The 14,240-nt window shown below is 48.3% G+C and overlaps 1 protein-coding gene across 1 annotated transcript in view; it reads left to right on the top strand.

Annotated features, from left to right (window-relative positions):
• The window catches only part of COL22A1 (collagen type XXII alpha 1 chain), a 230,736-nt gene that overhangs the window by 185,020 nt on the left and 31,476 nt on the right, over positions 1–14,240 (top strand). The window contains exons 46-49 of the mRNA XM_040625604.1: positions 1,002–1,055; positions 2,712–2,765; positions 6,332–6,385; positions 9,616–9,669. Coding sequence (XP_040481538.1) covers positions 1,002–1,055; positions 2,712–2,765; positions 6,332–6,385; positions 9,616–9,669 — 216 coding nt within the window. The remainder of the gene's footprint in view (positions 1–1,001; positions 1,056–2,711; positions 2,766–6,331; positions 6,386–9,615; positions 9,670–14,240) is intronic.

Here is a 14,240-nt window from a genome sequence, read left to right as displayed (position 1 = left end):
ATGCTTACGACGATGAGAAGGATGATAGCTAACAATGAACTTATTACTAGCTTATGCCTTTGTAGATTTTAGGTCATTTAAGGCTCACAACAATCCCATGACAAAGGTTCTGTTTTTGTTATTCTCATTTTAGAAGAAGGAGACAGAGTTGAAGCAGGTTGCCCAATGACAGGGTTAGTAATGGCAAAGCCAGGGTCCAAATGCAAGTAGTTCACAAAAATAAGTATAGCTAATGTTTATTGAGCTCTTGCTATGTTCTGTGCTCTGTGCTGTGTTTGATTTTATTCTCCCAACCCTTCATGGGGTAGGCAATCATTATTTTCTCTATTTTATAGATAAACAAGAAATCCTACAACTCACAGTTTAAGTGACCTGCTCAAAGTCGCACAGCTAGTAAGGGAGGAAGCAAGGAAAATACATATGGGTGCAGTCTTCTTCCTCAGCCTGCTGGAAAGTGCTGTCCCATCCACCATCTCAGCTTTTCCCTCTTCCCGCCCCACGCCAGACACTGTGCTGATTCAGTTCCTGCCCCTCCCACACCCTCACATCCCAGTTTCCTCCTAACTGCCCCTCCTCTTTTTGTCCTGGGCCTTCCAGCCCACCCTGCATCGCAGTTAGGGAGCCCTTCTGAGACTGGGGCAGTCATACATCCTTCTCATGGTTCCCAGTGCCTGAAGCTCAATCCAGGTTCAAGGCATAAACATCCAGGGCTGTCAGCGAGGTAGGTATTTCCTGCCTCCTCAATTCCATTTTCCACTGACCCCATCAGCACCCCACAACCCAGTTAAGCCATTCCATCAGCAGTTCCTCAAGCAGACTCCCTTGCTTCTCTCGGCAGACACCATGCCTGGGCTGCAGCTCAGCCTTGATGAGAGTTGGATGAAGGAAGAGTAAATGGATGAATAAATGAATACATAGGTGGACGAATGCATACAAACTTTTTGGTTTGCAATGTAGTTCTAGCAAAATTTCCAGTAAGTTTCTTTCTTTTTTCTCCCAAGGGAAGTAAAGGGGAGCGTGGTGCAGATGGTGAAATTGGACAGAAAGGTGACCAGGTAAGAACTTACTTTGTAATGAACCTGAAGAGACAGGTTCTCCTAAATGTTTCTCCTAAATGAATTTCATTCTGCCATTTCTGACATCACCGCTTGGATCTTCTTTGCCTATAGTAGGACTTTTTTTTTTTAATCACAGTTCCATGTTTTCCCTCTTGATTCCTGTAGTTCATTGTCACATCACCTTCCCCAGTTATCTGAGCAGCCTGCCTTTTCTGATTTCCTTTTGTTTTGTTTTGTTTTGCTGGACTCTCTTACCCTTAGAGCTCTGGTTCACTAAAAGGGTTGTGATCCACTATACAGTGTCCCTTTTTTTCCTCCCACCCTCCCCTTACTCCTCAAGTACCTATCACATAACTCATGGTGCCAGTTGAAATGTCACACAGATGCCCCTTCTGTGCTCAGTGCCCAGCCAGCCCTGTTGGACCACTTCTCCAAATGCATTATAACATAGCACCCACGACAACACACTCCTCTTTCTGTGGGTTCGAATGCAGCATCCCCATCATCTTTGATACAACGTTGCCAGCTGAGTCTGCAGTCCAGCTCCCCAACCTCCAGCCTTTCTGCCATTTAAAATACTGGCTGCTGTCACTCTTCCCTTTCCTTTCCCTCCCTCACACCTGCCCTCTGTCCATCACTCCTCTGTGCATCTCCCCATCTGTCCTTGTAACCAGCTGCATGCCAGGCATGGTACCAGGTTCTGAGATGCAGAGGGAGAAATGGGCAAGTCCCTGACCTTATGGGGCTTTCTACTCCATGAGGGTGAAGCAGGTGAGCACTCCAGAGGCAGTGAGTTCAGAGCTATGCTCAAGGGTTGAACGACACGCTCAGCTAAAATTCCATCTGTATTTGGAAAAACAAAATGTGTTTGGATTATTCTTGCAACAGTGAATTTTCAAATCTAGTACGCTCTATCCTGACAGTTACAGCTTGCATTTCCCTGTAGCAGGAGATAGAGGTGGAGCGCAGGGAGATCTTCCACGGTGGTGTGTCTGCTTTTATAAAACATTGTCCTACGAAGACTAAATGTTAAATGCAATATGCTGTAGCTTGTTGGGCTCCTGCTGTAACACACATAGACTCCGCTCTGCATGGAGACATGAATCTCTTTCTTAAAGTAACTGCAACACTGTTACAATAGAGATGCCATAATTTGGTAACCCCAACAGTTTCCATTGTGAGCAGATGTGGTGTGTGCATATGCATTTATTTGCTTTCAGATTTTTATTATGGGATGTTTTCAGCATACACAAAAATTAGAAAGCATAATCAAAACACACACACCCCCATGCTTAATCACCCAGCCACAGGATCTTGCAGCCATTGTGGCCACCTCCATTTTCATCAGCATCCTTAGCTCCTTCCCCACACTGTCTTCCTTCGCTTTACGTTGAAGAAAATCCACTTTCAGGAGAGATTTGTTTTTGTAAATATTGTTAGATACTCTCTCAACCTCTGGACACACCAGTGATACATTTTAAAAAGTCTTTTTGCTGCCAGTGTCTTTTTTTTTTTCCTTTTGTCAATGTCTTTATCCAAAATTGTTACTGGATTAGAAGTCAGATTCTGGATTGTTGTCTGAAATTTGGGAGTCGCCAAAGTGAAAAGCTCCTTATGAGTCACTTTAAAGAATTCCCTTTTGTGTTTTCCTAGGGCCATCCAGGAGTTCCCGGTTTCATGGGGCCCCCGGGGAACCCTGGGCCACGGGTAAGTGGTGATTTTGAATCCCCTCCTCTTTTGGCTTTGACATTTGAACACATTTCCATACTCATCAGACCTGTCTCTTACTTTAAGGACTGGGCTGACACCTTAAAGGTGTCCAGGGCTGAACAGAAGGTGCAGGTCCCAGAGGGACAAGGGGTCAGGGATGGGGACTTGACCCCAACGGACCCAATGGAGTGAAGGATGGAGTGACTTGACTAGGTGGCGCTGCTGGGCAGTGCAGTCAGAATGCTGTTGGGACCAGGCGGCTCTGGCAGGGATGGGCAGGCTTGATATGTTATTAATTTCTATGTATCTTTGGTGGTGGGAAACCTGAGATAATTGCAAGGTTAGGATCTTAAGTGAGAAATGGAGAAGCAACTTCCCCTCTTCCATAGGATCCCGTCCCATGGAAGAGACTCTGGGAATCACAGAGTGTCTCTAGAAGCACAGACTTTCCTGGATTTAGTACAATTAATAACAATAATAATAACTGAAAATTATCATGATTCATTATTACCATCGTCAACTATTCATTCAAGGTCTGACCCCCCGGACTTTGCAGAAAGAGGGTCACTGGTCATGGCTGAAGGACAACGGAAGGGAACCCACTTCAAATAGGGACTAATCTGATATAATAAATAGAGAAGCAGAGGCTGGGTGAGGATCATGAAGCTGAAATGTGTGCCGTTAATCTTGCTTTGTCTTCTTTTTAACAACTCTAACTGACTTCCGATTGTAAGTATGTTAATTCTTAGAATAAATTAGATCGTTTCAAACGTATTTTTTCAATAAAATCGAATGGGAGCAGGAAGCTGTATGTCTCACCTCGAAACTGACTTTTACAGCAAACTCATAAAAAGTAAATTAACTACGAAAGTATGAAAGCTTTCGCAGCGTACCAGAGAGCTCACCTCAAATCTCAGATCTTCAGCTCACGTCCCACCTCCGCCCAGCCCAGTGCCTGTGCTGTTAGCAGCCTTTTCAGTTTCTCAGGCTTCACGCCTCACTGTTGCGTCTCTGCCGTGAGCAGGATTGCGAACCGCCTTGCCAAGGGGATGGGTCAGCTGTTGCCATTTAGGTTCACGAAATTCTGCATTTTCTTTAAAGAAATAATTTCACATAGGAAATTCCTTTGCATCGTATTTGCATATGTTACTGGATTTTGAGGCATCGGACAGTCAGGCACAAGAGAAATTAATCAAGAAGACAATGTTACAGATAATGGGGAGAGACATTAGCATGAATTGAGGAGGGACATTTGAAAAGGAAATAATTTTATATTACGGTTTTCATATCACAACGACTTTAGCCTCCCTGTGCAGACTAATAGTGAGGGGCTTCCGAAGTGAACGTGGAGTTAAAGCCCCATCCCCACCGCACCCTGGTCATTCCAAAGCCTATAACACGTCTCCAGTGCAAATGAAACCATGTTCTCCTCTCATTGGAAATTGCTCTTTGGACTCCATGACCGCTGCAGGAGATGGCTCCTGGCTTATCGTGCTCATGCTAGATGGTGAATCCGGGATTCAGAAACAGTCGTAATTGGAGGGCAGCTTCTCCATCTCCAGCTGATCAATGTGTTCCGTTCATTCAGTTGATGTTTACTGAGCTTCTGCTTTGTGCCATGTATGCCCTGTCCTGTTCAGTGTCTTGGGAGCAGATGCCGGTCACCTGCCCATTTGGGTTCGGTGGCCAGTCGTGCAGAAGCACCTGGAGCACAGCAAACCCTCCTGGTCATTTATGCGTCATCTCTCTGCGTGCTTCTGTGTCGGTGCTGCAACCGGGGATATAGATACCAAACAGATAAGGCTCCTTTATTATTTTTACTTTAAAGTTTATTTCCTGATGATCAGTTGGCATCCTTCTTTCGGAGAAAACCCTTACCCTGTTCCCAACCTGCTGTATGGAATTTAATTCCAGTATAGCTAGGTTCCAGGGTATAGGGTGCTGGGGGGTTTTGGCAAAATTATATGGAAGAATCCAGTAGAAACCCCATTGTTCTGCTAGGTTTGACCTAGATATGGAGGTTCCCAGCAGCAGCCCAGCCAGGGAAGCATGAGCCTTGGGCTCTGTTTTCAAGAATTATCAACATCCTTTTATTTCATGAATGTTTACTGGCTCATCACCCAGTGGAAAAGGTGAGGGCACACCTGACTGCATCTTATCCCCGGGAATTTATCTTACATGGCAAACAAGACCTGTCTTCCATAGCTGTATCAAATTTCCTTGAGGTCCATGGTGGAGCCATTTCTGTAGCCCTAAAACTTGGCCAGCGCTTGGTATGATATAGGCTCTTGATAAGTGTGTGTAAAACTACTGAAAACTGTTGGAAAGGTATCAGTAAGGTACTGTGAGAGCTTGCTTATTTATCTTCCCATACTTAGTTCCCACACATCTGTAGTGTTCCTGGTCTTGGGCTGGCCAGTCGACACACTGCTATTATCAGTGCTTATGATAACAGAGAACCCTTTAGGGAAAGCCCTTAGTGAGTGTCAGCGCTGGCCAACTCTTCCTATGTAGGAAGTTGCTCAGTTCTCTCAACAACTCAAGTGAAATAGGTCCTCTCTTTCTCTCCAGTGCACAAGGGAACTGAGAGACGCAGAGGAGTAAAATAAGGTAGAGAACCAGGACGTGGACCCAGGAACTCTGGCTCTGGGAGGGTGCACACCAACTGATACCCTCTGTTCTGTGCTAAGCACGCGGCAGCCTGGGCAATCGTATCCCTTCTAGCCTTTTACCATCAGGGAAACTGAAGTTAAACATCTTATACCACTTGACCCACGCTAGAGAGAAGCAATATATTCAGTAGTCTAAAGAATCTCTGCCCCATCTCCAGCCAGCCCAGCTTTTGATTTATTCCTTTATTCTAGAAATAGTGAACACCCACTATCTCCAAGGCACTGTTTGAGTTCCCAGTAAAGCACGAGGGTGTCCGATGGTGCAAAGGCTAGGGAGGAGCGCACAGGCGTTAGGAGGGGCAGGGACTTGGGTTTTGGATTTGGGAGGCAGGTAATTTCTCACTGAGCTGGGATGGGGACGAGGACAGGCTGTGCGCTATGAGCCCCGGGGAGTGGATTGCAGGCAGAGGGAGCAGCACAGGAGAGAGCCTACGGCAGACACACACATGGGCTCGCTCTGCTGCACTTCCTCCCCTGTGTAGAGCTCCCCATTCCTAGATCTCTCTTTGCATTTCTCATCCCTAGGTTGACACAACCAAGTGCCTTCCTTGTTGATCTGGAAGATAAATCCAGTTGTTCATTTTTGCCTCTGTCCCAAAATGTTCCCTGATCTTAGCTGAAAACCTCCACTCTAGTGAGACCATTTACCGTTGACTTAGGGATGACTGCGAATGCTCTGGTCCTTTGGGCAATGTGGCCGCTGTGCTCCCAACATCTTTGTGTTCCCAGAGACCAGCCCGGCCTGCCGGGGAAGGCAGAAGGACCTCTGGAGTCCTGGTCCCAGCTGCCGGGAGGGGCTCGGGATGCTCCCTCTGTGCACCCCGTGCTTCGGGCACAAAGAGGAGCTAATGATCATGCCGACAATCTGACTGCCTGCTCTGTCCCCCTCAGGGAGCCGACGGAATTGCTGGAGCTGCTGGCCCTCCAGGAATCCAAGGGCCACCGGTAAGTCCTCGGTGGACCGGATCTGCCTTGAGTCTGTGTTTGGGGGTCCCAGAACCCAGGTGTTTGCCAGCCCTGCCCTGGTCCCTACCTCTGTGGCTCACTCATCCTGAGTATTCACGAATGGGCTTGCAAGGAAACCGCAGGAGGGGGGTGCTTTCTGTTGGCGCCCTGGTTTTTTGCCTCAAAAATAAAGGTTTGGATAAATTACATGGCAATCTGTGATTCCAGAATTCGGTTTACAACCAGCTCCCACAGGCCCCGTGTCAGTGCGCATCTCTCCTCACAGGCACAGGGGAGTGGAGAGGCTAGAGCCGACCCACGCTGAGGCTACATGTGCGTCAGGAGTAGCCCCTGTTACCCACCTGTTCCAGAGAGGGGAGAGAAGTAGCAAAGGGGAGTCACACTCCAAGCTGGCTAGCAAACAGGTCCACCCTGCCCCGGGATGTCTGTTCTCTAGCGCCAAGAGCACTTGAGGGATGAGTTAGGACAGCTTCCTCCTCCTGGGATGAGGAGGACAAAGCCCAGCAGGACTGGGTCACTAGTCCAAAGCCACACAGGAAATTAGTATCGACGTTGGGAGCGAAGTCAATTTGGAAACTCCCAACTCCTGTTCTTCCCGCCATTCCACACTGACCCACTGTGTGGGGTGGTCGGGGTGGGGCTGCAGGGGTGTTGGGGTTGAAAACTACCAGCTACATGGACTGTCTTACCTTCCTTATCCGGCCAGTCCTGGCGAAGCAGCCCACCTGCTTTCTGTCGATTCTCAGAAAGCAAAAGATCTCCCCAATAAAAACAAACGGCCTAGTTGCCCGAGGAGAATAAGATGCGGGACCCAGATAGGAATCATCACGGACTGTGGAATTAAACCATATTGAATGAGACATTGATTCTGTCTTGGGGACCCTGAGGCTAAGCGACGACTGTGCTTGGAGCTGTCTGGGGTCCTGTTATTCCACTGTATACATCAAACCAGAATATACTCCAGATTTTCTTAACATAATGAGTGTTAGTAGTTAAAAAAAGAAAGAAGGAACGCTAAGTGGGACACAGTAAAAAAAAAAAAAAAAAGATACATACAAACTGAAAACATTTCCATTATATTTTGAATGGAAACATACAAATCATTTGCCAATCTTCTTGATATAGAATGAAGACCTTACTTGATTTTGGGTCCTCAGCATGGAGTCTCTTGTCATTATCTTGTAAAAGGAACATCTACCCATTTACTGTTCGTTGCTCTTCTTAAGGGTGGTTTGAGAATGTAACAACACCTGTGGAGGAATGTGAATGTAGAATTCTGGATCCTGGATCGTTAGGATGTTTTTTTCTAATCTTTCATAGCTATCCTGTTACAGCAATCTGGATAGTGAGTCATCCTTATAAAATATTTTTGAATATTTTTAAAGATCGTTCTTTTTCTTTTTCCACCTAAATTTAATTGGATTACCTAATGAATAATTAAAATGTGAAATTTCCGTAGCAAACCACAACTCCTACAGGACGAACAGGTTTAGCAATGAGCATGTTGACTCCTTGTGCCTCTTAAGCTCATCGGATGGAAGCAAAAAACCCCTGAATAGTAAATATTGTGGTCTCGCTGGCCATGTAGTCTCTGTTGGAAAAATTCAGCCCTGCTGTGGTGAGGTGAAGTCAGCCACAGACAATAGGTCAACAAAAGGCTTCTGATAAAACTTGATTTGCAAAAACAACAGAGGGCGGCATTTTGCTGACCAGTAGTGGCTCAATCCTAGGATCTTTGGAACAATAGACATTCAGGAAAGAATCCAGGGAGCTCTATTATCAATATTTAAAAATCCCTAATGATAGGACTGAGCATTTGTTCCAAGTTGACCCAAAAATATGCACTTGGTTACGTGTTTGTAGCTTCCGTGATACGGGGGGCAGTGAACGTTTTTGCTTTACTGTTGTTATTTTGTGTTAGTCTAAGTAGCAGTATGTCTGGGCGACCTCAGGTATCACGGGTCATCATATTACAGAGATGCTGGTTATGCCAAATTGTTGTCAGTGCAAATGCATCCCCTGAGCCTTCCAGTTTCTAAAATTAAGAGTCACCGTGACTGTAAAAAGTGCTAATCCTTTTGAGAAAAGGTTTTTAACAAAGTAGTAAACCTCAAACATGTTCTGCTCTTCCTCCGTTCCCCGGGGTCATGAAAAAGGTTCTCATCTCTTAATGATGTGTTACTAATATCTTTCACTGTCTTCAGGAGGGGAACTAAAACTCAACTGTGGAGTTTCTATTGAGTTTAAGTAGCACTTCCTAGAGGAAGCATGCTTTGGATCCCCTGATTGGACACTTTCTGCATGACAGTATATAAAATCCGCATCAGTCTGAATTAAATATCAAAGTGGTTTTGCCTTTCGCTTTTCTTGCCAGAAGCTAACATCACAACCCTTAGGAATACCTCACTTTGTGTGGCCCGTAGATGAGAATGTAAAACCTGACATCAGCATTTTATCACAGAAGAAACAGTGTCCAGAGGTTATAAAGTCATCGGGGCCTCTAAATATAGTAGAGACACAGATGACGTCAGAATGCTCATCCAGCTAGACGGGACGGCACTGATGACGTCATCTGATTTAGAAGCCTCGGTTGGCAGTGATGTGTGTCTTCGGTGAACAAAATGGAAAATGAAGATGAATTAATGTGGTTTGGCAAACACAGCCTTTCAAAATACTAGTTCTGTTTCATGGGGGAAAGAGATACTAAAAGCGACTTACCGGTGGTGAAAAGTTTGGGACTCTCTGGACAGAGGGATGGTAATAATAGACCATCTATTCAGGCCCTGGTCAGCTTTTCACTTGCCTTGGGCCCTCTGTGTACAATAGCCCCAGATGCTCTGGTCTTGGTGAGGACCCGAATTTCAGGCAGTGTAGGGACAGGGTGCAGAGCTGGACCCAGGTCTTGTGGACCCCAGAACCCGAATATCTTCTTCCCCTCAGACTTTTCCATCTTTAATTCCCCCCGAGTCTATGTCATACACCCAAGATGAGTCCCTGTCTGCACACCCACCTGCGTGATTGTGCTCTGCCCAGGGCACCTCCCTGCGGGGTGGGGGGAGGGAGTGCTTGGGAGGCAAAGAGGCAGAAGCACCCATTGCTTCTCACCCAAGACCCCTTCCAGCCTGCGAAGGCAATTCTAAGTGAGATAATGTACTTCCAGAAGAGCCAATCTGAGATTTAATGGTGTTTTTGTGTCTTGGATCTTTTAGGGGAAAGAAGGTCCTCCTGGCCCCCAAGGTCCATCTGGATTACCCGGAATCCCAGTAAGTGGCATTAAAGAAAAAAAAACTGATTTCTCCACTACAAAAACGAACAAACAAAAATAGATTCCACCACTGTTAAAGCAAGGCATGGTCCCTAGGGGAGTTTCCAGAGCTCCAGAAAATGAGAAGGATAATCACTGACAAAGCCAGGTACGTTTTTGCTGGCGGTCAGTCTTAACCTCATTCTTTCATGTAACAGGTGCTGTTGTTGACTTGTGTAGATAGTGTTTCCCTCTGCCCACACACACATACATGTAGGTACACAGTTGAGACAGCACACGCACACATATGCGTGCACAACTGTGACACTTTCCTATCTGATAATAGAAACAGTTCCCGTTTCCCACACTGGTGTTAAATGTTCATGTGCTCATTAAATTTTACATACGTGCTACCCAATAAATATACCATAATATATACAATCATGCCTCTGTTGCCTCATAAATCGTGCAGGTATTGGAGAAGATTATAATAAGCTAGTTTGCATGCACGGCAATTTCCTGTTTTCTATATGATGGTCCACAAAGGTGGGGTTTACTTGTCAGGTACGATAATGTCTGAGGTTCTTGATACATGTCGCCAAATTACTTTCTACAAATACTGTTCTGGACTTTCACATTCAATACACTTCTCAATGGGGTGGAGCTCTCCAGAGTGTTAGTAATAAGGCTGGTCCAGACAGCCATGTGTTCCTTTCTCTGTGGAGAATGAATCCCTGTGGGCTCATGGTCTGGTCTGGGCTGACTGCTGGGGCCTCTGCTCCCCACAGCCCCCCACCCCTGCTCTGCATGATGATGAGTTTTATTGCAGCCACACTGGCTTCCTTTTGGTTCCTAGAAGGCTCTGCATCCTCTTCTCTACAAACCACAGGGCCTTTGCACATGCATTTCTGTCTACCCAGAATGCCCCTTCATCACCTCTTACCCCAGTTAATGCCTTTGATCCTTCCCATCTCATCTCGGGCATCACCCCCCGGAAGTTTTCTCTGCCCCCACCCCCAGTCTGGGGCAGGCTCTCCTAGTTTCTTTTTTTTTTTTTTTAAAGATTTTATTTATTTATTAGACAGAGATAGAGACAGCCAGCGAGAGAGGGAACACAAGCAGGGGGAGTGGGAGAGGAAGAAGCAGGCTCATAGCAGAGGAGCCTGATGTGGGGCTCGATCCCAGAACGCTGGGATCACGCCCTGAGCCGAAGGCAGACGCTTAACCGCTGTGCCACCCAGGCGCCCCTAGTTTCTTTTCCTTTCTTCCTGAGTGCCTATCTCAGCTGTAGTCACATCTTTATTTGTGTAATAGTTTGATTGGTGACCACATCCTCCATTATGCATTAACTGATTTGCTCATTCAACAAACTCTGTTTAGGGACCTACTGTTTGCTAGACCTGGGGACATTACAGAGGAGTGCCCGATAATCACGTGGCTATGCTCTAAGCCGTGGGTTCTAGAAGACCAGGCTTTTGCTTCCCACACATAGTGAACACTCAGCCAATAGTAATTAAAGAGACCTGTGGATGAATGAACTGCTCTGCGAGAGGCCTCCCTCCTGGAGTATCTGCTAAGTGCCCCTATCAACCAAGGAGGCATTTCCCAGGCACCATTGATAGGGCTCCCTACAGCCACGTGACCCCAAGGTTAATTAACTGCAGGGTGCACAGACCTGAAAACACGGGCTGGGATGTGAAACCCCTTTGGTCTATACTGTAGCCCCGTTGCGTAGCCTGTCCTGGCAGCTGGGGAGAATTGACTGTTTTAATTCTAGCAATGGTGAAGCCAGGGAGAGAAAATCCCGGTTGACTCTCATGCCAACCCCTTGTCACTGGAGTCCTAGTGTGCAGAAGAGAGACCCGACCTTAGGTGTGACTTTGCGTAGTATATGGACCCCGTCCTGCGGCTCAGACGTGAGCCAGGCATGGGCGTGTGCCTCGTGAATGGACCCTGCTTCCCTGTCTCTCATCCCACCCCTGCTGCCAGCCTCCCTGAACTCCTTTGCTTCTTCCATATCATTCCTGTCTCGGAAGCGCTTCCTCTCCCTCTGCCTGGATAGTAAGAGTCATCCGAGCTTTCGTGTGCACGGTGCTCACCATCTAGCTGGCTCCGTGCAGAGAGCTTTCCGCACGTTAATGCATGTACCCCACGCCTCGGGCCCCCTCAGCAGTTCATCCCGAGGTCCCAGCTGGACGTATTGTTGTCCGGGAGGCACCGTGAGCCTCCCCAGTGGCTTAGCTAGAACTCGGAGCTGTGTTTCAGGAGCACGCGGCCCCTCCACCATCACAGCACTGAGGGCGTGCAACCCCGCACGGGTACCCGTTCATTTCTGTCCACCTGCACTGCGCCCTCGCCAGCACAGTGCCCAGTACTGCGCCAGGCCAGCATTCGAGGCCCCAGACCAACCCAGCCCTCATCTCTGCTGGCATGCAGCCCGGCGTGTCACGGAGAAGCCAAAGAGAAAAGGAAGAAATCATGGACGCAAAGCGTGATGTGCTATACGATAGAGGGGGACACAGGGGCCATGGAGCCCAGGTGCGGGTAGCCAAGCCAGACCCGGAGAGATGTCTGGGGAGGTGACACTCAAGATGAGTGTTCAAGGTCAAGTAGTCTAGGCAAAGAAAGATGAGAGGGGGCAGGAAGAAGGTATTTCAGGTATAAGGAGCAACATAGAAAAGACTCAGACGTATTTACGTCCAGGAACTGGCCATAAGAAATGTTGAATGTTAAGAAGTGGCTTCCATGTGTGGTTGGGGCTGTGAGGGACGCAGTGCAACCCTTTGCCGACACTCACCGAGCTCCCACATGAGCTCTTGCGAAGTAGAACAACACACCTCACCACCTATTAAGCACCAGCTGTGTGCTACGCTCTGTACCAGAAAGACCCTTTATAGTCCCCCACCTGTAGGAGGTGAGAACATCCCTATAACTTATTGAAGGCGCAGAAACAGGCCCTGAGATGTTAAAGGTGTCAGCAGCCCCGTCAGCTAGGGGCAGCCCTTCTCTCTTGCAAAGCCGTGTTTCCTTCTCACACGATTCACTAGGCCATACTCAGCCCACCTTTGCATTTCCCCCAGTGCTGCTCGTGCCGCTCCCGGGAGCCACGTGTCTGGCCAGGAGTCCTGGGGTCTCCTGAACAGTCTGCCGCTCTGCCCGTGTCTCCTCCTGTGGCATCAGCTTTGTCTTCCGTGTGCGGGTCTCTTGACCCCCTCCCACTGGTGCACGCATGGGGAGAAGGGTTTCAGGAGTTAAACCCTTCGTTGGAAAGAGGGTCAGTACAGGGGCATCTGGGTGGCTCAGTTGGTTGAGAGCCTCCTTCGTGGTTTCGGCTCAGGTCGTGATCTCAGGGTTGTGGGATTGAGCCCTGTGTCAGGCTCTGCTGGGTGTGGAGCCTGCTTGGAATTGTCTCTCCCTCTGCCCCCACCCCACCCCCCATTCTCTCTCCCTCTTTGGAAGAAAAAAAAAGAATGCAAAAGAGGATCAGCATAGCCTGGCCTCCCTAGCAGCCCTGCAGGTGTGTCTGGTTAAAGCGGCTGTGTCCCGCGCAGCATCTGGGAAGAGTTACGGGTGCCATTGCATCGGCCAGCAGCCCGGGTGGCCAGTAAACTTAGATTCCTGTCCCCAGTGGCTTCCCAGCAGTGCCGAGCCGCTGCTGCTGAAGGCACTGATGAGGGATCACGCATGGTTTCATGAACGCCTGCGGCGGCAGGAGCATTGCGGGTGCCATTTACCGATGCCTGGTTTGTGAGCCGTCTGGTGACCCTTGGGGCAGGACTGCCATCTCTTTTCAGGAGAAGGGCACTGAGGCTCTGGGACTACCAGGAACTCACTCAAGATCATATGCCTAGTAGTGCAGGCAGGGTTCAGACCTGGTGTGACTCAGTTTCCCCTCTGCCCTGCTGCCTGGTGGATTTCTTTCCCCAGACCCCACCCGGTGCAGGTGGCCCAGGATTGGAACCCGAGTCTGTGCGATGTCATAGTCCTTGCACAGAATCATTTTCCCGTTTGCAGAGACTCCTGAAGAATACTGGTCTCTTGGATTAACGTGAGGCTTCTGGTGCCCTCCCTTAGAGCACGAGGTTGGCTGCCAGGAGGGGGATCACAGCTAGATTTCACAGAAAGAAAGACCAGGTGCTCACAGCTGTCCTGTAACCCATGCAGAATCCTTGCTGTCCTTCTCTGAGCCCCTGTGTGTTCCCGGGGCTGTGCCCCATGCTCTCATGCATCCGGTGTCCTCACCATCTCTGTCGGAAGCTGCATCCTTACCTCCTCATCGCTGCTTTCAATCCAGGAGGCCCAGCTATGGGGCGCTGTGGTCCTAAGTTTGACTTCAGGAAATGTCCAGCACGGGGCTTCTTTAGATCAATAGCACTAATAATGATGCTGTTGCAATTCATTGCTTTTCCACTCTGTGCCAGGCAGTGCGGATCAGAGATCCGAGCCAGAATTGCAGTGTTGGGAAGGAACCAGGAAATCAAACCAGTTCTGTCTGGACACGGTCCCAGAGCCGTTCAGTGTGGCTGTGGCTGTGGCTGTGGCTGTGGCTGTGGCTGTGGCTGTGGCCGTGCACTAGGCGTGTGCCCCCAG

This window comes from Ursus maritimus, unplaced genomic scaffold, assembly GCF_017311325.1.
Source record: "Ursus maritimus isolate PB19 unplaced genomic scaffold, ASM1731132v1 scaffold_9, whole genome shotgun sequence".
In the NCBI taxonomy this organism is placed as follows: domain Eukaryota; kingdom Metazoa; phylum Chordata; class Mammalia; order Carnivora; family Ursidae; genus Ursus; species Ursus maritimus.
This window is presented reverse-complemented; position numbering and strand designations above follow the sequence as displayed.